Here is a 22,866-nt window from a genome sequence, read left to right as displayed (position 1 = left end):
GCTGATGAAGGGAGAAAGCAAACCACTGACTTAAGCTCTACAGTAGTATCTAATGCAGTAGTTTTTATGTAATGTCTCTGTACGTGATTATAACCAACGCTCAACAACTGTCCCTTAAGAAAATTCACGATGCAACTTTCTAAACACAATTTAGAAACCAATTAATTCCAATAAAGACTTCTTTACAAAAAACATATTTAAGGGTTTCTTTTAAAAATCAAACTTCCATTGCACGTAATTAAAGAATCATAGGCCTAAATGAGTCTCCTATGATCATATTTACAAATAAACTGAGACAAGGGGGTGATAACTTAGTTATTGTCACCCAGTGTTTTATTGAATGGAATGTGTATATGTAGCTGTAATAAAGAATGAGGACATTCTATATGAACTGAAATGGAGAGATTTCAGAATATAATGTCTAGTTAAAAAAGAAAGGTACAGGCTGATCAATCTTAGGGGCTTCTAATGTGGAGCAATCAGATAGTTGTGATGAAATCTGAAACCCACAGCACTAGCTGTGAAATATTCTTGCCAAAAAGTCAAACCTAAATCTAACCAAACCTCTAGTGCTGTTTTATTTATAGGAAATAGAAAGAAAAGAGAAATAATTTAATGACACCACAAGGAACAGACAAACCCAGAATGTGGAACATTCCACAAGACAACTGACTGATGTAGCCAGCCAATGTAGGGGGAGGGGAGAGGAGGGAAGACTGTACTAGATTGAAAGGCAGTTAAGAGACATAACAACCAAATGCAATGTAGGAACCTAACTGGGTCTAAATTTAAACAAACCTATTATAAGAACTTTTTTTTAGATAATCAGGGAAATTTGATTATGAATGGAAGAATTATATGCAATTGGATAGTGCAAGATAAAGATACAAGCATAGTCCTAATTTTTTTTTTTTTTTTAAGGCCAGAAAGCCACCACAGGCCAGAAAGCATTTCTAGAACTCTTCCTGGCACCAGACAGAATTTCTTAAGGGACAATGAGCTAGGCCTTGTCAGGGGCAGATTGGCCTGAGCAAATGCGGAGTGGAAGAAGCCTGGCCAGAATGTTAGCCAAATTTTTGTTCTTTGTTAGCAGCTTTATTGAGAGATAATTCACACCACATACTGTTAGTAAATATGACCCCTGACCCCTTGCTTAATCCACTCCACCTTACACTCCAATATGGGCATTTGCTGGTTGTTATTAGTTATGTGAGCAGACATATTAAGGACACACATGAAATTTGTGAAACATAGTTTATAGTGGAAAATCCGGAGTTTAGGGACTAAGTGTTCTCATTTGAAATCGGCTATCACGTGCCTTTGGGCAAATCAATCTTCTCGGGTCTCAGTTTCCCTATCTATAAAATGAAGAACTTAACTTTGATCTCTGGAGTATCTACTGGCTCTGTGATGCTGTGAAATGCACACATTGATGAAGCTGGAGATTTATATTAAATGCATTTAATGGCATAAAGGTGGGCGACAAGAAAATTCAGGAAGGAAAGACAGAGGAAGATTGTGGGTTTTCAGAAACAATTCAGCTTGTGAGCTCCATTCCCTTTTGTAAAGAACTCTTGGCTCTTAAGGTTTCCAGACAAAAGTCACCCTCCCAGGGCTGAAACTGTTTGGGTCTGAGATGTTTCTTCAGTGATGGACAGTGTGGCGGTAATTTAACACTTTCTGATAATTTATGCCTGAAGCCCCTGGTGTGGGAGGGGAGGGGACATCTTGTGTATATGAGGGGAATAGAATATGGAGGCCCCCTCAATTCCCCTTAATTTCACCCCCAGTAGGGAAAAAGGAACCTTGCCAACAGGACTGAGTCTTCCCTAAGTGGAAGAGTTTGAAAATTTGAGTCAAAACCAGAATGTTAGAGCAGGGAACTATGCATATATCACCTAATACAAATTCTTCATTTTATAAGTTTTATAAATGGGGAAACTGAGAGCCACCAAGGTTATGTGACATAGGCCAATTTGTTTCAGAACAAGGCTAAGAATTAGGCTCCTGAGTGGAATGGAAAGGGCCCATAAGTGTAAGGATAAGGAACATGCCATTCACTGTGGTATTCTTCAGCTCCCGGTCCAGTGCCTGACACACGTGTCAGCAATGGTCTCACGACCGACCAATAGACTGATGTTCTGAATGAGTGCACATGTTTCTACCTTGTGTTCCCTGGTGCCCAGCTGGATCCACACATGGTCCATTTCAAACAGAGGACTATTTCATCGGAGGTATCAGAGGACTCTCTTTACTTGCTGACACTTTTCTGGTCTGACTAACACTTCTTCCTTTGAGTATTGCTTCCTCTTTGTTAATAGGTTAAATATCAGAGCCTTTGTTAATAGGTTAAATATCAGAGCCCTTACAGGATGTGTGTGGTGTAGCATGACTGAGAACTGGGGTTTTCGTTGATGTGACCATAGACTTGGCAGCATTCACAGAGGAGAGCTCGGTAGTCAGATGCCTTCGTGTGCTGGGCTGGCACTCAGGGAAGTGGCCACCGCTGTCGTGATTGCGGAGTAGAGACGCAGTTGCAGGAAGTATCCAGTTCAATTGGAGAATTAAAGCGGCCCGTAAACAGAGCCATTCTTTCACTTTCTTCTGCAGAACTCATGTTTTCACATCTTTCCTTTGACTGTGTCCTGTGGTTGCTACTACTTACAAGTAAGTCTGGGCATGGACTTTTGCAATGGGCTAGGGCAAGATAAAGATGCGAGGGTTGTCGTAATGTTTGCAATAGAGAAAGTTTGGAATCAACAGCAATGTCCGCCAATGGGGAAGTGAACAAAAGAAATAAATTGCGATATACCCATGGTACAAACAGTGAAATTGACTATACGTAATGATATCAAATGTCTAAGTCATAATGTTATTTGAAAAACTTCAAGGAGCACAATAATGCATATAATAGACTTCTATTTGAGTGTGTGTGTGGCAGAGTGTGGGAATACACGAATGCTTCTTAATGTGTAAACTCTATAAAGGGAAGCTGGTAAATGGGAAAGAGCAGAGAGGGAGTATATTTCATATACCCTTTTCATACTTTTTGACTTTATTATTTAACTACAGCCTTTCCAAGGATTAACACTACTGAGGAACATGGCTCAGGTAATTAATTATACATGGGATGTAGGAGGAAGCCTTCAGGTAGTTTGAGTTCTGAAGATTTTGAATATAGGAAAAAGATGAGAAAACACTTTAACAGTTAATTTTTTTTAAGGCAATTTTAAACCTAAAAATAGTCACACATTAGCTTCTTATTTAAGGAAGGGTTTTTATTCACTATGTGCCTGGTGCTTAAGAAAAAATAGAGAAAAGGAAGAGAGAATTGTGTTAGGATAACTGACTTTCGTTGATGAACAGACAACTAGTAGAAATGGCTGAGCTGTTCTCCTGGCTGACAATGACTGTCTGTTTCCATCAGCCCTGCCCTCTGGTGTTCATAAGACTGGGCCACAATTCTCTCCTAGAGCATTGGTTCTCCAGTGAAAGTCCAAGACCCGCCATATCAGCAATTCCTGGGAAGGGGAACTTGTTAGAAATACAAATTCTTAGGCCCTACCCCAGACCTATTAAATCAGGAACTCTAGTAGTTGAGCCCAGCCATCTGTGTTTAACAAGACTTCCCGGTGATTCTGATGCCCCTCGAGTCTGAGAGTCATTGTCATAGTGAATCATCCTCCAAACAGGATAGCAGCAGTGTCTTCTTCATTCTACAAGGCATTACTTGCAGTTTTCCCGAAATGGAACAATCTCACTCATTGCCTGCATCCTGCTCTCCTTTTCTTTTTATTCAGAGTCTTTGAAAGGATCGTACATAGTTGAGGTGGGTCAGAATGCTTATCTGCCCTGCAGCTACGTGCCAGCCACCTCTGAGGATCTCGTGCCTGTGTGCTGGGGCAAGGGATCCTGTCCTGCTTTTCAATGTTACAGTACGGTGCTCAGCACTGATGGAAGGGACTTGAAATATCAGATATCCAGAAGATACAAACTAAAGGGGAATTTATACAAAGGAGACGTGTCCTTGACCATAGAGAATGTGACGTTAGCCGACAGTGGGACTTATTGCTGCCGCATCCAGTTCTCAGGCCCAATGAATGATAAAAAATCAAACCTGCAGTTGGAAATCATACCAGGTGAGTGGACCTTTGCATGCTTTCTTTATGAGTAAGGTTCATTTACACATCATATTAAATATACTGATTGGTCTTATCTCTGACCTCCCACACCCTGGGGGTGTGGGCTCCTATGACCTACAGGCCCATTAGCAATGTCCAGCCATGTTTTATCCCCTACCTATATTGAAACTCATAGAAGAGATCTATGAAATGGGAAGAGAGGCCTGGATAAGTAGTTTGAGACCCTGACTGCTCATTAGACTCACCTGGGGAGCTTTGTAACACCTACGGATTCTTGGGCCCCACCCGCAAACCAGAGAAAGCAGCATCTATGAAGGTGGAGCCTGAGCACTGGGGTTTTACAGAGTCTCCCCCAGGTGATATTCCCCCGTGTATAGCCAGGATTGAGACCCACTGCACTGTGCATGTGTGTGGTGGTGGGATGCAAGTGCATGCATGTTTTAAGATTTACAGAGCATGTACTTTGTGGCTGATGGAGCTAAGTTCAGTTCCACTCTGACTCTTACTTAGCCGTGTAATCTTGGACAAGTTATTTAAACTCTGTGACCTTCTCCTCTGTGAAATATAATACCTACAATATAGGCCATTAGAAGAATTGTAGGAGCTGTTTTCAGAAAAGCATTTAGTGTGGCCATCTGTGTGGCTATTAGTTCTATTATTAACAATTAGACTGACAATGATGACTGTAACACAGTTCTTAAATTTAGTGTGTGATAAACTCTCAAAGAAAGTGTCCAGGTTTGAAAGTTGAGCATGTGTTTCTCTTTATTTGTTGTGTTTCCTGTTTTTCCTGCTGCCCTTTTGATGCACTATACAAGCTCTCTGCTCTCAGAGAAGCCTCATCCTTACATTGGTTTTTGACATTAGCCAAGGTCACCCCTGCTTGGACTGCATGGAGAGACATTACTACAGCCTTTCCAAGGTTACTCACCACCGAGGGACATGACTCAGGTAATTATATATACATGGGGTGTAGGAGGAAGCCTTTAGGCGGTTTGAGTTCAGAAGATCTTGAATATGGAAAAAAGATGAGAACAGTTTAAGAGTGAAGTATGAATGCTTCTGTATACCTGAGAGAATATTTGAGGCGAGGGAGGTGGTTGAGATAAAACTGTGCTGGGAAAAATGAGCCCGTGGCTAGGACCCTTAGTTAGATACAACCTAGCCCAGGGCCAGTGCCTTTCAGTTCTCTGAATCTCAGCTTCCTCTTCTGTCCAGACACTTTTAGATTTCATGACCCACTAAAATTCCTGATCCCCCTCCTCCACCAAAGGAATTTCTATCTACGTATTTTGCCATGTAAGGAAAGCAAAATTTCTAATATTACCATCACTGCCAAAAAACGACAGTCTTAAATTAGGTCAATCTAATCTAATGAAAAACTCTACATTATTCTTATAATTTTCTGATTTATTCCTGGACTGGTGATATTTTGTCTTGAATTGGTCACAGTCCATGTTTGATTAGGTGATATCTAGGACCCCTTCTAACTGGAATAAAACCTAGCAGCATCCTCAGATTTTTATCTCAGTAAGAGCAGCTAAATTCTTTAATTAGTTTAGCAAGGACTTTTCCATGCTTTGCTGGAAGAGAAGATAGGATCAGAAAAGCAGATCTCAGGTCACATTGATCAGAAGGGTTCATCTTAAATATTTTCTCTCAGAGTTCTAGTCTTTCTTAAACTCTCTGGAGCTCAGATTTTTATTCCATGAAATGAATTTAGTAATAGGTAAGTCTCATTTCCCAATCACATAAATCTCATCAGTCTCACTTTATGAGGTTTAAATAAGAAAATGTGACTAATGTGCTTAACCCAGTGTCTGATTGTAGTATATACTCAATACATGTTAATTAAGTTGTTAACATTAGCAGTAAGATCCGGAAGCAGAATGAGATGGTGGGCAAGTGCTTCGGTGATAGGTAGAATGGGTTCTGATGTCACCTCCTCATACTAGCTTTGTAAACTCAGTAAAGTTGCTCAAAGTCTGTGAGGCTTAATTTCCTCACCTCTCCAATTAGAGTAATTCCAGTGCCTACTTCATAGGATTGTTGTAAAGACTGTATGTGATAATGTAAAGTGCTCAGCATAGTTCCTGGCCCACAGAAAGCACTCAAAATTAGTTATTATTATAGTTATTAAGTTCAACTCTGCAAAGTTTTAATCTTTGGTGATTCTTTAGTGATTGTTGGCCAGTATCACTTATGCAGTTAGTGAGGAAATGAGATATGGTGGGAACAGATGATCACCCCCATTGTGGGCTAATCAAGGAATTCCAGACATTTATTGTATGCTATTATTATATTTTAAAAAGTCCTACAACTGTAGACCTAGAAGGGACTTGAGGGGTCGTTTCATCCCACTTTTCCATCCTGTGCTTCAGTGTTCTTTGTAACATGCCCCAAAGTGGGCATTTGCTCTATGCCCACACACTCTCCTGGATGGGGGATTTCACTTCCCTCAAGAGGCAGTACATTCCTTAGAGTTATCTATACCATAAAAAGAAGTCTCCTTCCTTTTAGTTTTTACTTGTTTGTTCCTTCCCTTTAGGCAGCAAAGATGGGGCCATCTCTTTCTTACATCAGGGAATATAGGCATAGACCTATACTCTCTAAGCTTTTCAAAGGCCTGAGAAAATATTTAAACAAATAAATCAAAAAAAAAGAAAGAAAGAAAAAATGAGCCTGTGGCTAGGATTCTTGGTTAGGTACAACCTAGCCCAAGGCCAGTGCCTTTCACTTCTCTGAATCTCAGCTTCTTCTTCTGTCTCCAAAACAGGAAAATAAAATTAAAAATTCAAATTAATGATATTTAACGGCATGTCTATAATAGGTAAGTAACATTATGTCAGTTAGTTACCCTCAAGATTAAAAGAGATTTTTCATGTAAAGTGTTAAACACCATGTCTGGCACATAATACTAGATGATAACTATTAAATTTATATACTTTGAAGACCATCACATTCTACCACTGCTGCCTCCACCACAGCCAACTCTTAGGTTCCCTAGAAAAAACATTACAACTTCCTCCAACTGTTCTACCTATCTTGGTTGATGTCTATTTATGTGAAAATAAGCTGTGATGACCTAAAAGGACTTTATTTTATTGATCGTTTTCACTGTTAAATGAAGTGAGAGAGAGAGAGAGAGAGAGAGAGAAAGAGAGAGAGTGTTAGACAGTTTACCATTTAGGCCAAGAAAGCAGAAACTAGATTTACGCTGGGAAATCTTGAGTGTGGTTAAGATTTATGTTTACTTAATGGTTCCATTAATATGGTTTTTATACTTTAAATTCCCTTTGGGCAATAAAACAAAAATCTAAGTGGAAGATAATCTCTCTTTTATTTATAGTTTTAGGCCAAGACTATGCTATTATAATATTAAAATCATAGTCTATTAAACAAGGAGTACTATATTAAAGGATTTGTACTTTTAGGCCTCTGGAAAGTGACCATGACACTTAAGAATTTTCAGTCTCTGACTCAGCCAGAAGGATGAGTAGGCATACTTCATTTTATAAAGCTGACTATTGATATTTAAGATGCAGAGTCTATGACGTTAGGGCCCATGCCCCTCTTGTTCACTGCTCTGTCCTCTATTGCCTGACAGAGTAGAGGTTTACTACATGTTCATCAAATGGATAGGCATAAATAAATTTTTTTTTGAATAAATAAATAAATAAATAAATAAATGAACAAATAAATGAACAAAGAGGAAAGAAGGTGAGCTAGCAGCTAGGCAATGTGACACACTTAATAGTAGTGACAATGCTGATGCAAAGGTTGTTGAAGGCAGCAGAGTTAAGAATGTATGCTTATATTTATAATAGCCTGGATATGGAAGCAACCTAGGTGTCCATCGATAGATGAATGGATAAAGATGTATATACAATGGAATATTACTCAGCCCTAAAAAAACAATGCCATTTTGCCATTTTTGACAACATTCATGGACTTAGAGGGTATTATGCTAAGTGAAATAAATCAGACAGAGAAAGATAAATACCTTATGTTTTTACTTATATGTGGAATTTAAAAAACCCAAACAAATGAACAAATAAAACAAAAACAGACTTATAGTAACAGAGATCAAACTGATAGTTGGAGTGGGGTACTCGGTGAAAAATGTAAAGGAGAATATAGTCAATAATATTCTGATAAGTCTCTATGGTGACAGACGATTGTTAGACTTAGTATGGTAATTATATTGTAAGATATACAATATACTATATTGTACACCTGAAACTAATATAATATTATATACCAGCTATACTTAAATTAAAAAAAAAAAGAATGTATGCTTAAAGCCATGCAGACCTAAATTGGAAGACCATTTCTGTCATTCACTAAGCTGTGTGACCTAGGTTAAGTCATTTAACTTCCTAATTCTCAGCTTCTTCATCTGTGTAATGGGACTGATTGTCCCTACTTTAGGATAGTTGTTTTGAATGCTGAATGAGCTACTTCAAGAGTTTAGCACAATGCCTGCTGATGGTAAATGTAGCTATAGTTATTTTTATTTTCATTTTTAGGCAACTGAATACCCTCTCTCCCTCTTATTGAGAAAATTCCAGGCTTTTTCAGGAAAATTAACTTTTGTTATCTGTCGAAGCCTAATTACAATGTAATGCTTGCCTGAGTGTTAGCAATGTTGTTGGAATTCTGCAGACCCTGTTAGGGCCCTGTGAATACAACAAACTATGTATTCAGTGGAGGTCTTCCTGGCAGAAATCCCCATTTCATAAAACATAAGTAGCTGGGTTCATTTCCTGGATGAAAAAATGTGGTCATCCTAAAGTTGATTTGTGAGTATTTAGTAAATTTTGTTGGTCTCCCAATTAATTACTGTCAAGAGTATGGAGTAAAAATAATTTCTAATAGGATTATAGGATTATATTTAAGATTGTTTTTAACTCAAATGAAAGAAAACATTTTTAATTGTTCTGTTGGGTATTCTCTTCTTTGTGTCAGAGACGCAGACAATGGAGACCTTCGATGATAGAAGTCAAACAGTAAGTAACTTTTTTGTGTGTGGGAGCTAACATTGTGTTTAACTCAGAAAAGCAAGTATGACTTTAGCCTTCTTTCCAACCCATTCTTTCTTTTGGGAAAAAAGGCTTAATCTCCCTTAGCTTCAGATTCCTTGCTTTGACATGTTGATGATGACAGTAACTACATAGACCTGTTGTAAGGGTAGAATGAGATGATGCATGTAGAGTGTCTGGCACATAGTAAGTGCTGGAAAAACAAAAGAGGAAGCATTAGCATTTTGTCCTTCTCAAAGTTCATAGCTGTATACCACTGTGAAGAATTCAAAGATCCTCCACCTCCCTAGAATATGTTTCTTCTTGTTTCCGTTGCAACTCAAATGAGAAAGATTTTTTTTTTTTTTTTTGTATAACAAGACACCAGTCAGGAATATTCTAAACCAGGAATTTATGTATCTAACTATAAATAAAGCAATATTACCACTAATCACAATTTCAGTGTTCTCTCACCTTCTTAGAGTAAAAAGGGAAACCACTAGAAAGCAAATTTGTAGTAATGACTTAAAAGTTCTTTGAAGACCTATTCATTTGATTTAATCGCCTACTTGTGTGTTCACAACTGAGGCTCAGCACTTTGTATTTCTCCCTGCTCTTTTTTGTAATCAAGGACTGCTTCTGTAGTACCTCTGTGTACCCACATGCTTGATGCACAGTACCTTGCATGTAGCATCCTTGACTTCATTGTTTTAAAAATGTTTAGTATTATTTTTAAAGGGGGGTGGGCATGGACTGAAATCTTAGAAGCAGAGGATTTTCTCTGTGACTCTCAGTTATCAAAAAACCAAATTAATTAGAGCAAAAGCAATGATAGCTATTATTGATCAAGCATTATCATGCACCAGGCCCTGTGCCAGGGATTTTATATTTTTGATACTTAATTTTCCCAATAACTCTACAAGATGACTCAGCTCTTAGTGACAGAGCTGGGATTTGAACCCAGGACTGTCTGGCTGCAAAAACCTGGCTCTTAAGTAACTGTCTTTCTGTCAAAATAAGGGCTTCACTGCTTGTAAATGTAGACCACTCTGCAACTCCCTGGGAACACCAGGGGATCCTGGGTGAACAGGAGTCTACTCTAAAATCCATTTTTGTGTATGGGAGAGGGCCACAGTCCATTTACTAAGAGTTCCTTCTCTATCCAAGGCACAGAAGGGCGTATTTTAGTCCCCTGATAACTCCAAAGACTAAGCTACTCCTTTTCTTTGGGTGGTTTGAGTTTTGTCTAGAAGGGGGCAGATCAAGGGTGGATTCAGTGTCCCTGTACTCCTGTGATGCTTTAAAAGAGATAGTCTAATGCACAAGTCATGAGGATAGCTGAGCACACAGCCAATTTCTGGCCATATGCTACAGTTTTGTTTGTGTTTCCATAGCAGATACCCACATTGGCTAATGAGTTACAAGATGCTGGTGCGACCACCAGGATAAGTGTCTACATTGGAGCAGGGATCTCTGCTGGGCTGACTCTGGTTCTTATCTTTGGTGCCTTAATTCTCAAATGTAAGTAATTTAATGTTGCTTTTCTCTCCCTCTGATGAGGAACTATTAATATAGGAACTAATATAAACCTAGATAGAAATATAAGTTTATATTTATACCCAAAGGTTGTTAGTCTAAAACTCTTTAGTTCTTCTAAACCTTAATAATAATAATATCATTATTATCATCAATGGTTACCATTTAACAGGCAGACATGGTGCTAAATGTTTTTACATGCATTTTATCATCATCTCCACCTTATAAGGTAGGTAGGATTGTTATCCTCATAGAAGAGAGTAGAGCTTAGAGAGAGTAAGTTACTTTCCCAAGGTTTCAGAATCAGTAAGTGACAAAGATGGAATTTGAATCCAGGCAGGCTGATTCCAGTTCCGATTCTCTTTTGAAAGAAAAAGAACCTTTTAATTCATGAATATGTCTAGCTTTATTAGGAAGCACAACAATGAAAATCATTTCCTTCTGTGAATTTTCTATCTTTGTTTCTCAGAAATAAGTCTTTAAAGAGAGGTATCAAGTCCTTTTAACATTGGGTCATGGCCAGATTGCAGCATTAGTATTTTCCTCCATCATGGCACTCAGCACAATGCATTTTTAAGTTACATACCTTTATTTTAAAAATTGTTACTAAAGGATGCTTTATATACAATAAACCTCATATTTAAAGTGTATTTAACTTGGTAAATTTCATTAGATGATAACACCTGGGAAACTATGGCCACAGTTCTATCAGCCCAAAGGCCTTACACCTATTTTGGTGATATATTCTCTTCTCTTTGAAGACAGAGGCCAAGGCCTTACACCCAGAGATTAGTGCATTCTAGCAGCCTTTCTTACTGATACACAAATGTGGACTGTGTGTAGGGTGACCAAGTATCCCAGATTTGCCCAGGACTGAAGGTGGATCCTTAGATGTGGGATTTCCAATGCTAAAAGTGGAGACAGTGCAGGGAAAACCAGGATGTTTCCAGAAGCTGCTGAGTAGTACTCTATGTGCATTAAATCCTTACAACTACTCTTTTGAGAAAGGTTGTAATATCATTCTAATTTACCAAATGGAGAATCAGTGTGCTGAAAGGTTAAGCAACACACACAAAGTCATTGTGATCAGTCATTCAGCAATGTTTAATTAAATTGACTCTCATTCATTCTAGAAAGTCTTCCTTCTCTAGGCTTCTGAAACACTGCTCTCCTACTTCACTGGCCATTTCTTTCCAGTCTTTTTTGTTATTTCCTATTCTTCTGCTAGACTTTTAGATGTTGAGGTTCCTCAGGGCTGAACCTTTCCTTCTCTCTGCATCTCTAGGTGATGACCTATATTTTCATAGACTTAATGTCATTCTTAATACCTCTCTCCAACTCTCAGAAGTTTGTCCAATTGATACTTCCTCTTAGATGTGTCCCACATCTAACATACCCAGTGGAGTTTATATTGCACCTTCCCAAAATGTAACCTCTCCCTTCCTGGTCGTTCCCATCACGGTGTTTCACTACCATCCATCTGGTCGCTTAAGCCCAGAAAGACAGAAGTCATTCTTGAATCCTTTATCCTCACTCCTAATACACAATTCAAATTCAGTTCCTGCGGGTCTTTCTCCAAAACATATCTAAAATCCATTCATTCTTCTGCATCTCTCTCCGTCACCACCTTACTTTGAGGCACCATCATTTCTACTGACCTCCTCACTTTTTTATACCTCCTTTTAACCCACTTTCCACACAGCAGTCTGAGTGATCGTCTTAAAACCCAATCATATTATATTTCTGCCCTTTGTATTTCTTACAGGCCTTAGAATAAAATTCAAACCCTTGATTTTTACTTAAGGGGTCCTGTAGGATCTAGCCCTAGGCTGCCTGCTTCTCAGACCTTATCTTGGGTCACTCTTTTATTCCAGCCATATTTATGGTTTCAGGCACTTGCCATGATCTCTATCAGGGCTTTAGTCTGCCTGGAATGCTCCACCTGGCTCTTCGCTGGCTGACTCATTCTCTTCTTTCAGAGTTGACCTTAAGAGTCACCTTTTCTGGAAGTTCTTTTTGACTACCTTCTCTATTATCAGTTCCAGTGCATTGTTGGTTTTCCTTGTATCAGATCAAAATGAGAAATTATTATTATTATTGTTATTATTATTATTTTTTAAGTGATATCCTCACTAGAACATGGCTTCACAAAGTCAGGCTTCATGATTTATTTTTGTGTCCATGGTGCTTAGCATACTACCTGACGTAAAAGTAGGTATTCCATATTTTGGTTAAATATTACTTTTATTATTTTCTAGCATAGTTCATGTAATAAACCAAGACACACAATGGTAGTTTGATTTTATTCAATCTATGGCAAGACCAGATGTCCCTAAACAATCCTTGCCTCCAGCGAGCCCATTTTATTTCTTATTTCATTTAACTGTGAAAGCAATTTTAATTGACTTTTCTTCTCCTCTTTGCCTAGGGTATTCTCATAAGAAAGAGAAGTTACAGAATTCAAGGTAAGAATAAGTGGTGGGGTAGGGGAAAGCGGGAATCTCGGAGGCCCCTACTCTCATATGGCTTTGATCTTTGCTCTTGGAAGTCCTACCCTGGGACTTTGGGATCTAAACTTATACTTCCTTCTTGCTTTAGGCCTAGTATTGTGAAATGCAAGCACACTGCTCTGTTTACTTCCTAATCCCTCTCATTCCTTAGTCCTAAAGTGAAGGTATAGAATTTATCTCATGTCGATAGGAAATGCTTATTTATTCTATATTAATGGGTCTTTTCGATCAATCAACTGACCCTTCAATTCATTGAGCATGTACTACATCCAGGCTCTGGTGTGGGCATTGGACTTCAGAAGAAAACTAGAAATACAGAATCTACTCACAGGGGTTTGGTAGCCAAATCTAGGTGCTCTTCACTCAGGTAACCTATTAGAGTCACTTACACAATCTGTTGTCAGCCCCAGAGCAAATAAACTAGAATCTTTAGGGATAAGGCCTGAGCACAAATATTTTTCTTAAAGCTTTCCCAGTGATATTGATGTGAAAACAAGGTTGAGAACTACTGGTTCGTTACATTACAGCTTTAGTCTTCATTCCTGACTATATTCACACATCTTTATAACACACATACACACACCTCAATTCCAGACACGCATAACTTTTCTTTCATTTTAGCGACATTTGGTACATTGATAGAATGCAGTATATTTCAAGGAAAAAAAATGACGCTGTCCATTGAATACTTTCTAAACCACTAATAATTTTAGACTAAGTGTAGGCAGTATATTTATGAAGACAGAATGGTCTGCAGTAAAGAAGTAAAAAAGACTAAAGAAATAATTTAATTATCCATAGATTAGATTATCTATGTCACTATGCTTTCTTAGAGCTGAAACCTAAAATGTGATAACATTCATAGGTAACGCACATGCACTAATTCATTTTATGTGACATCATTGGGCTAATGTTCATCTCCACCTATAAAGGTAAACTCCATAGAAAATAAGGAACTTGTCTACCATATTAATAGCTGTATCCCCTAGCACAGCTCCTGATACTTGGTAAGCACTTAATAAATATTTGATTATAGAATGAATAAATGCTCCTTAAGCAGCCTGGTGAGATAGCATGCTTATTATTCCTATTTTACAGATGAGGAGCCTGAGACACAGAGCTTACTAATATATAGCCTTCATGGAATTTCTGTGTTTTGTTCACTGCTGAATCTCTTGGTAAATAGAACAGTGTATAACACACTAAATATTTCTTGAATAAATGAATGAAAAAACAAATCCAACTTACCCAAGGTCATATGGCTGGTAAGTGAAAGAGACAAAATTCAAACTCAAATCTGATTGGCTACATGCCATATTCATTTTTTTTGAAATTGTTCCAGCCCCCAGGAGAATTGAAATAATAGTATAAGGAACACCTAAATGTGTGATTTATCCTTTTGATATGTTTGTTTTTTCTGTTTCTCTATGCACACAATTTCTTTCTGAACCATTTTAAGGATGTTTCAGACATCTTGAGGCTTGACCTAAACACTTCAGTCTGTACTTCCTAAGAACAAAAATATTCTCTTAGATAACACAATGCTAATTTTTATAACTAAGAAAATTAAGATTAATTCAGATTTCCTCGATGTTCTTCAGATTATTCTATTTTATGTTTTTCCCCCTAGTCAGGACCCAGTCAGGCATCATGTGCTGCCTTTGGTCGCTGTCTCTTCAGCAAAGCCTATGCTCTTTATTCTGTGGTACCCTGGAAATGATGAACTCAACTGTGACATTTTATTTCCACAGCCTCATCACTTTGGCTAACCTCCCTCCCTTAGGGTTAGCTAATACAGTAGCAGAGGGAATGCGCTCAGAGGAAAACATCTATACCATTGAGGAGAACATATATGAAATGGAGGATCCATCGGAGTATTACTGCTATGTCAGCAGTGAGCAGCAATCCTGACAACTTCTGAGGCTCACCATTCTATGTCGTCGGACCCAGCTTCATTTTTGTGCTTATATTGTCTTCTCTGAAAACTATCAAATGTGTCAGCTGATTGGCTTTAAGGTTCTGTCCATGGCTCCCAAGCACTGTTTTTCCATTTCTGAAGATAATTAGCTCACAAGGGATTGAACCATGACCTGCACTGTTCTCAGACAGGTTACAACATTACTTTTCCCCAACCAGCAAGGTTATTCAACTCAGAGACTGATAAAAGGGGAATTTCTAATATGGGGTCTCTGGAATTCCAGGAAATTTAGTCACATGATGTGTCCACGAAGCTCTTAAAAATGTAGGGACGGTTATGTAAATATCTTTTTTTTTTTAGTACAGAAAGTCTAGAGGGGCACTGATTTTCAAAAAGATATGGGACTCATTAAAGGATAAGAAACGCCTGGAGTAGAACTAGATGGTCTCGAAGGTTCCCTTTGAGTCTCAGGGTTTATGCTTCTTTGCATGTTGACTCTCCAGCAGTAAGTGCCACTGCACAGCTCTTTTTTGCCTGTTACGAGGACAGCCCAGCAAACCCATGGTATGGCAGGAGCTCCTGGGGAAAAAGGAAGCACACTCAGTGTGTGTGTTGCTGTTTTGCTCGGTGATCACTCAAAGGGAAATATCTCTGATCAACTTCTCCATTCATGGAGAGAACTGGAGCTGTGTTTTTCACAGAAGAAGCAGTGACTGGGACACAAATTTGATTTTGTGGTAGAGAGAAAAGGCAATCTGTATTTGTCCGCTTCAGATTCCTTGATGGAAAGACAGTGGTCTTTAAGCCTCAATACAAGAATGTAGAGACTAAATCTGCCTTACTTATTTGTTGCCTTCCTAATGCCTTGCACTGCTCTCACACATAATAGAATTTACTAAATATCTTTGGTATGAAAACATTAGATAAGCAGAAAGGTAGCTTCCTGCAGTCTTTCCCATTGGAGAGTTCAGACAGCTCTTTAACCTCACTTCTTAGAGAATTCGCAAATATCCCCAGACTCCCTGTACCCTTAAGTAGGCAAAAGTGGCCTCTGCTGCTCAGCACATTGTGCCATCTCAGGCCCTTGGAAGTCTGCCACCCTCTTGTCTGTTTCCCTCTTTCTGCTGAGCCTCCTCAGCACACAAGGAATCAGTCAACAATATGGACCTGTCACTGCCTGAAAACTGCCCTTCCCCAGGTGATGACTAAAGTGCTACTGTGCTACGTGCAGTACATGTTGGTCACCAACAACACAGGCAGCCTGTTTGTTTCTAGAAGTCTTTCAGGCATTCCGAATTATTGTGTGAACTATATAGTGTTTGGGCTGCATCTAGACAGTTTTGGGAGGCACTGGATTTCTGTAGGGAGATATGTAAAGGAGATCATTGTGCAAAATCGTAGGCAGTGGCTCTCATACAAGCTGAAAAATTAATCGTAAATGTATTAAAGGTTTTGAAATTCTAGGAGGGATGGGACTTCAGAACACATTTGGACCAGATCGATGGCCTCCTCCAAAAGAGGCTCATCCTACAAAAACTTTTAAACTAGGGTAAGTGTGCAGGCATTATCATTGCAATGACGTTCACAGGAAATGTTTTCTATCAGCAGGGCAATAGTTGATTATTGTGGTACATCAGCACACTGGTGCAGTAAAAAGGAATTCGGTGGTTTCATCATTGAGCCATATGCTAATTTAACACATATTTATTAAGTGCTTAACGTGTGCCTGGTACTTTGGTGCTGAGAACATAGAGACCAATAGGCATATCCCTGAGCCCATAGAACTGGTGGATCTGACAGGCTGGAGGATTCATTCCATCTACTTATTCATTGAACACTTATTGTCAGGTACTTTGTCAGACAGTGTATTAGTCCCTAGGACTATCTCAGTGAAGGAAGCAGACAAAACCCCTACTGTCACAAAGCTTAAGTTACTTGTCAGAGAAAAATGCTATAGCGCTAAGTTAAAAGAAAAATAAAGTTCTCGAATAGTATGTCTAATTGATGCAAATTTTATCTTATGCCTCAAAAAAATGTGGAAGAATATACTCAATATGTTTACCCCACTGTGGCAAATGATCAAGAGATGTTCACTTTTTCCTTTTAACATGCCTTTGTAATTGATGATCTCTATTTTCTTTTGTAATGAAAAGATTAGATTTAAGCATATAGCAATGTTTTTCTGTCTGCCTTCCTCATTATAGAAAGAAATGAAGATGGGGACAGGTCAAGTTCAAGGTCAGGGCCAGCAAGAGAGTGTGCCAGAAAGCCAGGACTGGAACCCTGGTTTTCAGAGTAGGAGCCACTGTAAATCAATTATTTAGAATGGGGATGAAGGCGGAAAGGAGAACGAAAAGCTCCATATGCCCTGGAGATGACAAGTGGTAACTTAATTAAAAATAGTGTGTTAAGATTGAATATGTTGTCTGTTCCTAGAAGTACCTTTGGATTTTTTTCCCAGGCTCTACCTAAGCGACCTATAGTCTGTGCAAAGTGGGGGCTGCTTGTCTTTTTAGACTGAAAAAATAAGGTCTTGCTATGTTTTATCTATTACTTTTGCTAGATTTGGAATTTCTAAGGTAGTAATTTCAAGCTGTTCAAGCCCACATTACAGGCATACCTCATTTTATCGCATTTTGCTTTATTGTGCTTCATAGGTGCTGAGGTTTTTTTAAAAAAATATATTGAAGGTCCTCCACCAGCAAAAAGATTCTGACCTGCCTTATTTATTTAGGTGGTCTGGAACTGAATCTACAATATCTCCAAGGTAGGCCTGCTATTGATTTATGCCTATTCTCATTAAAATTTTAATGTTATTCTCATTTAAATTTAAGTTAAAAAAATTAAACTGAACCAGATTAATTTGTCTTCAGAGTTTTTATCAAGAAAGTCTGACTCCTGGTGATAAGTAGAGATGCCCTAAAACTGTAATTGTTTAGGATTTCCTACCAGCCTTTTCTGGGAATCAGTTGAGAAGCCAGGAAAAGGAGAGAGAGGCAGCTGGACCATTGGGTTGAAAGGTTCTCAAGCTACCGCGGAGTTCAGATTTTGGCTGATTTTCATTGGAAACCTGTGCAAAGGAGCAGTATGAGTCAGAAATGTTAGTTTCAGGCTTCTAGATCCTCTGTGTCTTTTTCTCAGTCTATTGACTGCAATTACGAAGGTCATTCCAAGTGACTCATTTACTCATAGCAGTGATTTTCTTTTTGGAATTCTTGTTTAAATTCCTTCTGCTATAGTGTGACTCTCTTTTCTCAGAGAAAGCAGTGAGATTTTTTTTTAATGGTTATTTAAGCCATTCATGTGTGCTGGTGTGAGACATCTTTTTAAATGTGCACATTATTTTAATATAGTTGTTTTGTGGGTACATCACCTTTGAAAAATATTTTATTATAGACTTGTAGTCTATATTTGCTTCACGCTTTATGATAAGTTGGTATGTTTCCTTTGAAATTTCCACATTTTGTATTTCTGCTTTTAAACCTAGTTCACGTAAAATAGAAATATTTTACATTCCAATGCAATGTTTATTTTCTTTTTGCCAGCTCTGAAGTATCCATATATCTATATATCTGTATCTAGTCTGCTTTTAATTTTATTGTCCACAGTTTTACTTATGATTACTATTCAATTTTGTACTAAATTTAGTTCTTGTTCAGAAAACACTCAAGTTGAAATTAACTACTGTAGAAATGTAGGTGGAGGTTGTCTCACAGTTTTGTTCTACTGATATTATAGATTTCTGGATTATTTTTCTTTATCCAAAAGTTCACCACTAGATCTTAGGAAAAAATCTCTTGACCTTAGTACCGGCTAAATCTGAGAGTTGAAGTAAGGATCCAGTGATGAGGGGCCTTTAAAATCTGCCAGCTGCCCAGGCCTAAGTAACATTCTCAGTAATGTTCTCAGAAGAGCTGTTCTTGGTTCTCTCAGGCAACCCTCCTCCCACAAAAATTTCTGCTACACAAATAGCAACCAAATAGTTTCTAATCACCATGGGAGAAAATAGTTATCTGACTTGATGGAATTTCAGATAAAAACTAAGAAATGTGACATTTAACTATACTAGTAGCTATTTTATTTCAAGCAAATGTCCTTATAAGGGACACTGTATGGAGCAGAGAGTTTGGAGCCATTTGCCTTACAGTATATTGAGACTCTGAATAACAATCTCTATTTAAGCAGGGGACACAACTTGTTAAATTGCTTGTGTCCTTAATGCTGTCTTTTTTAACTTTTAATTTTGGAATAATTTGAGATTTACAGAGACTCGTAACAATGATACGGGAGTTTCTGTATTCACCAGTTTCCCACAATGTTAACAGTTTGCATAACCAGGGTACATTTGTCAAAACTAAGACATTAACAGTGATATGACATTTTCTAAACTATAGGCTTTGCTTAGATTCCTATTATTGGTTTTTAAATTTTTTAATTAAATATTCTTTGAAAAATATAGTAGCGTTTGGTTAAAGGTGAAAGTCCCCATTCCCTGTCCTCCTCATCAAACCTTCTCCCCAATTCCACTCCCCAGGAATAATCAGTGTTATTGCTTTATTCTTCTAGACTAGCACTGTCCAGTAAAGTTACAATGAGAGCTATATAGGTAATTATAAATTTTCTACTAGCGACATTCAAAAAAGTAAAAAAGAAACAGGTGAAATTAATTTTAAGAATATATTTAACTCAACCATCTAAAGTACTATTATTTCAATGTAGAGTAAATATAAACATCATTAATGAGTTTATTTATTTTTTTATTGTAAGTCATCAAAATTCAGTATTTTATATTTAGAGCACATCTCAATTCTGACTGGTCATATTTTAAGTGCCTAGTAGCCACATGTGGCTAGTGGCTGTAGTATTCGCATAGTTCTAGAACATTCTCTGTTCTCTCTCATACATACATATAGTAACTTACTTTTTACCCATTGTTTATAGAAGGCCATGGGTCCGTATCAGAATACACGGGACAACAGCCTTTATTTAGATAGCTATGTAGTATTAAGTAGAACAAATGTGCATAATCTATTAAATCACTTCCCCATGCATAGATATTTATTCCTCTCCCCCCCATTTCAAATAAGGCTGCAAGGACAATCCTTTTTTAGAAAACCTATGTGCACTTGTGTGTACTTCCAAAGTATAAGTTCTAGATAAGGAATCCCTGTGTCGAAGTAAAATTACAATGAGAGCTATATAGGTAATTACAAATTTTCATGAAGTAGTATGACTTATAGAATAATGATTTATTTTAAAACATATATACCAGTCATTGTATTGCTAAATGTATACTATTTTACTCAAGCAATCATTTCAGAAAACTATTCTAGCAATGTTTCTTTCACTCAAAATAATTCGCCTTTGTTTTCTGAAATTTGACTTAAGAACCATTTTATGCTAAAATACCTAGGTCAAATGACTCTCATAGGCCTTATTTGTTTTTAGTCATAGTTATTATTTATTCACTTATTTATTTCCTCCATCCCTTCCTCCTTTCATTCCTTCCATCCACCAGCCACCCATCCATTTATCTACCCACTCATTCATTCATCCACTTTTTCATCCATCCATCCACATCCATCGAAAATATAGCTTCCTACTTGGTATCCCCCTATTCCACTTTTGCTCTCCTAATAGTTCATTCTCCTCATACAGAAGTTTAAGTGTTTTCCTTTTCTTTTTTAAAATCATCAACCAGATTCAATTACTCTGTTATTTAACACCTTTCAACAGCTTCCAATGGGACTGGATTTCTGCTGACCTCATCAGCCTCTCCCGATTCTCTATGCCACATTGGTCTCCTTTCTGCTTCTAGAACAGATCAAGTTCTTTCTGGTTTTAGCGTTTTTTTTTCAGTGGAGTTGTTTACCTGTGGAATATTTCCGTTAGACTGTTTGCAGAGCTTCCTCTTTCACATCTTTGAGTTTCCAGCTTAGATGTCAACTGAGAGCTTTCCCAATGCAATGAGAAAAGACCAACCTGCCCATCTCTAGTCCAGTTTATTTCCTACATAATTTATTCAAATCTGAAATTCTCTAACTTTTTAATTTTGTGTGGTGTGTGTGTGTGTGTGTGTGTGTGTGTGTGTGTGTGTGTGAGTGATTTGTCTTCCTCGAGCCTCAACTAGACAGTAAACTCTATCATTCATCTTATACCCCAGGGGCCTAGTAAAATAACTGACTTGTAGTGGATGCTAAATAAGCATTTGTAGACTGATTGAGTCAATGATATATACCTACTATATTGTAAACTCAAGCTATGATACAAGTGCCACAGATAGAAGATTCGTATATTCAAGGAAGTCAGAGTCTATCAAGGCAGCCCAATATCCAAGCAAACAATTATAATAAAAGTTAATAAGCATTAGCAGACCTGCATACTAGATTCTAAATGAAACAGAAAAGCCTTTGTTTCTTTTTGGTGATGTCTTCATTTTTTTTTTTTTCTTATTCTTGTAAATGTTAATCCTTGTCTTTACCACTTTCTTAATTTAACATCCATATAATACCAAGTGAATGTCATAGAATAAGGATGGCCTGTTACACAGCAGATGCTCAATAAATATTAACTGGGTAAATGCATGAAGTGATACAGGTGACATAGATTCTAACAGCAGACACCTAAATAAATATATAGTGACCTGATATATTTTCTACTTTGTAGAAAAGCATGCTTTGTAGTATAAGTGCTTATATGTTAATTCAAGCATTATTTCATGATCTTCTGTCTTTCTTGGTAATTGGTAGTGTCTGAATGTAGCTTTAGTTAATTTAAGTTGCTTTCTTTTCCCTCTATCTGGGATAAAGAAATGATGGTTATAATTAATTTGCAAAAAATATCTTATGTAAATGTAAAAGAATTCCACTTTTGTAAGAACACACAGTTTGGGGGTTTGCTTGGGTTCCTGTGTGTGTGTGTGTGTGTGTGTGTGTGTGTGTGTGTATGTGTTAAAACGTTTTACATATATTATATGAGTAGTACATTTGTAAATTCTTATTGTAAAAACTCAGCTGATACCTAAATAACTTTAAACTAAAAGACACCCCTGTCTCAGCTTGCTTTCTTATCACAGAGTACAGACACTGAACAGTCTCAGACACTAACAGTAGTTAGTCACACATGCCTTTCCTATGACTTTTCCATATGATATATATGTATATGTTGTCATTTGGTTACAGCATTTTTACAAAAATAGGTTTCTATGAAATATATTTGTATGAATAGTTTTTTCACTTGATATTTTTTAGAAACAGTTCCATACAAGTGTCCCAATAAAATGTCACATTCTTTTTCACTGTATGTTATTAATAAGCAGAGGGTTTTGTATACATTATTTAAAGTCCCATTTCCTACCAGTTCCTACAGTGTTCTTCACATAAGTTTAGAAGGAGCTCAGCATACATTCTGAATAATTGCTACCAGCACAGGCATTTCAGTTTGGTGCCCAGGTCCTACAGAAGTCTTGGTTTGGGAGAGCAGAGTTCTTTAGAACAGAGGTCCCCAACCCCTGAGCCACAGACTGGTACCGATCCATGGCCTGTTAGGTACCAGTCCACACAGCAGAAGGTGAGTAGCTGGCCAGTGACTGAAGCTTCCTCTGCAATTGCAGCCGCTCCCCAGCGCTAGCATCACCACCTCAGCTCCACCTCAGATCATCAATCTTTAGATTCTCATAGGAGCACATGTCTCTGGTGCCAAAAAGGTTGAAGACCCCTACTTTAGAAAACTATCCTAAT

At 37.8% G+C, this 22,866-nt stretch overlaps 1 protein-coding gene across 3 annotated transcripts; it reads left to right on the top strand.

The window, feature by feature from the left end:
- Nucleotides 1-2,246: 2,246 nt before the first annotated feature.
- HAVCR2 (hepatitis A virus cellular receptor 2) lies at nt 2,247-22,419 on the top strand. 3 transcript variants are annotated; one of them, XM_025043065.1, is made up of 8 exons: nt 2,247-2,667; nt 3,073-3,111; nt 3,801-4,139; nt 5,010-5,093; nt 9,111-9,151; nt 10,561-10,684; nt 13,128-13,164; nt 14,961-22,419. In XM_025043065.1, the coding sequence occupies exons 1-8, from the start codon at nt 2,616-2,618 to the stop codon at nt 15,118-15,120; spliced, it is 876 nt and encodes a 291-aa protein (XP_024898833.1). In that variant the 5' UTR covers nt 2,247-2,615; the 3' UTR covers nt 15,121-22,419. The 3 variants fall into 3 exon arrangements, with proteins under 3 accessions (XP_024898833.1, XP_024898832.1, XP_006906518.1); XM_025043064.1 differs by having other exon boundaries at nt 10,558-10,684; XM_006906456.3 differs by lacking the exon at nt 3,073-3,111 and having other exon boundaries at nt 2,270-2,667; nt 10,558-10,684.
- Nucleotides 22,420-22,866: the final 447 nt, after the last annotated feature.

This window comes from Pteropus alecto, unplaced genomic scaffold (assembly GCF_000325575.1).
Source record: "Pteropus alecto unplaced genomic scaffold, ASM32557v1 scaffold40, whole genome shotgun sequence".
Lineage (NCBI taxonomy): Eukaryota > Metazoa > Chordata > Mammalia > Chiroptera > Pteropodidae > Pteropus > Pteropus alecto.
Note: the sequence above shows the minus strand (reverse complement) of the source record. Positions and strands in the feature narration are given on the sequence as shown.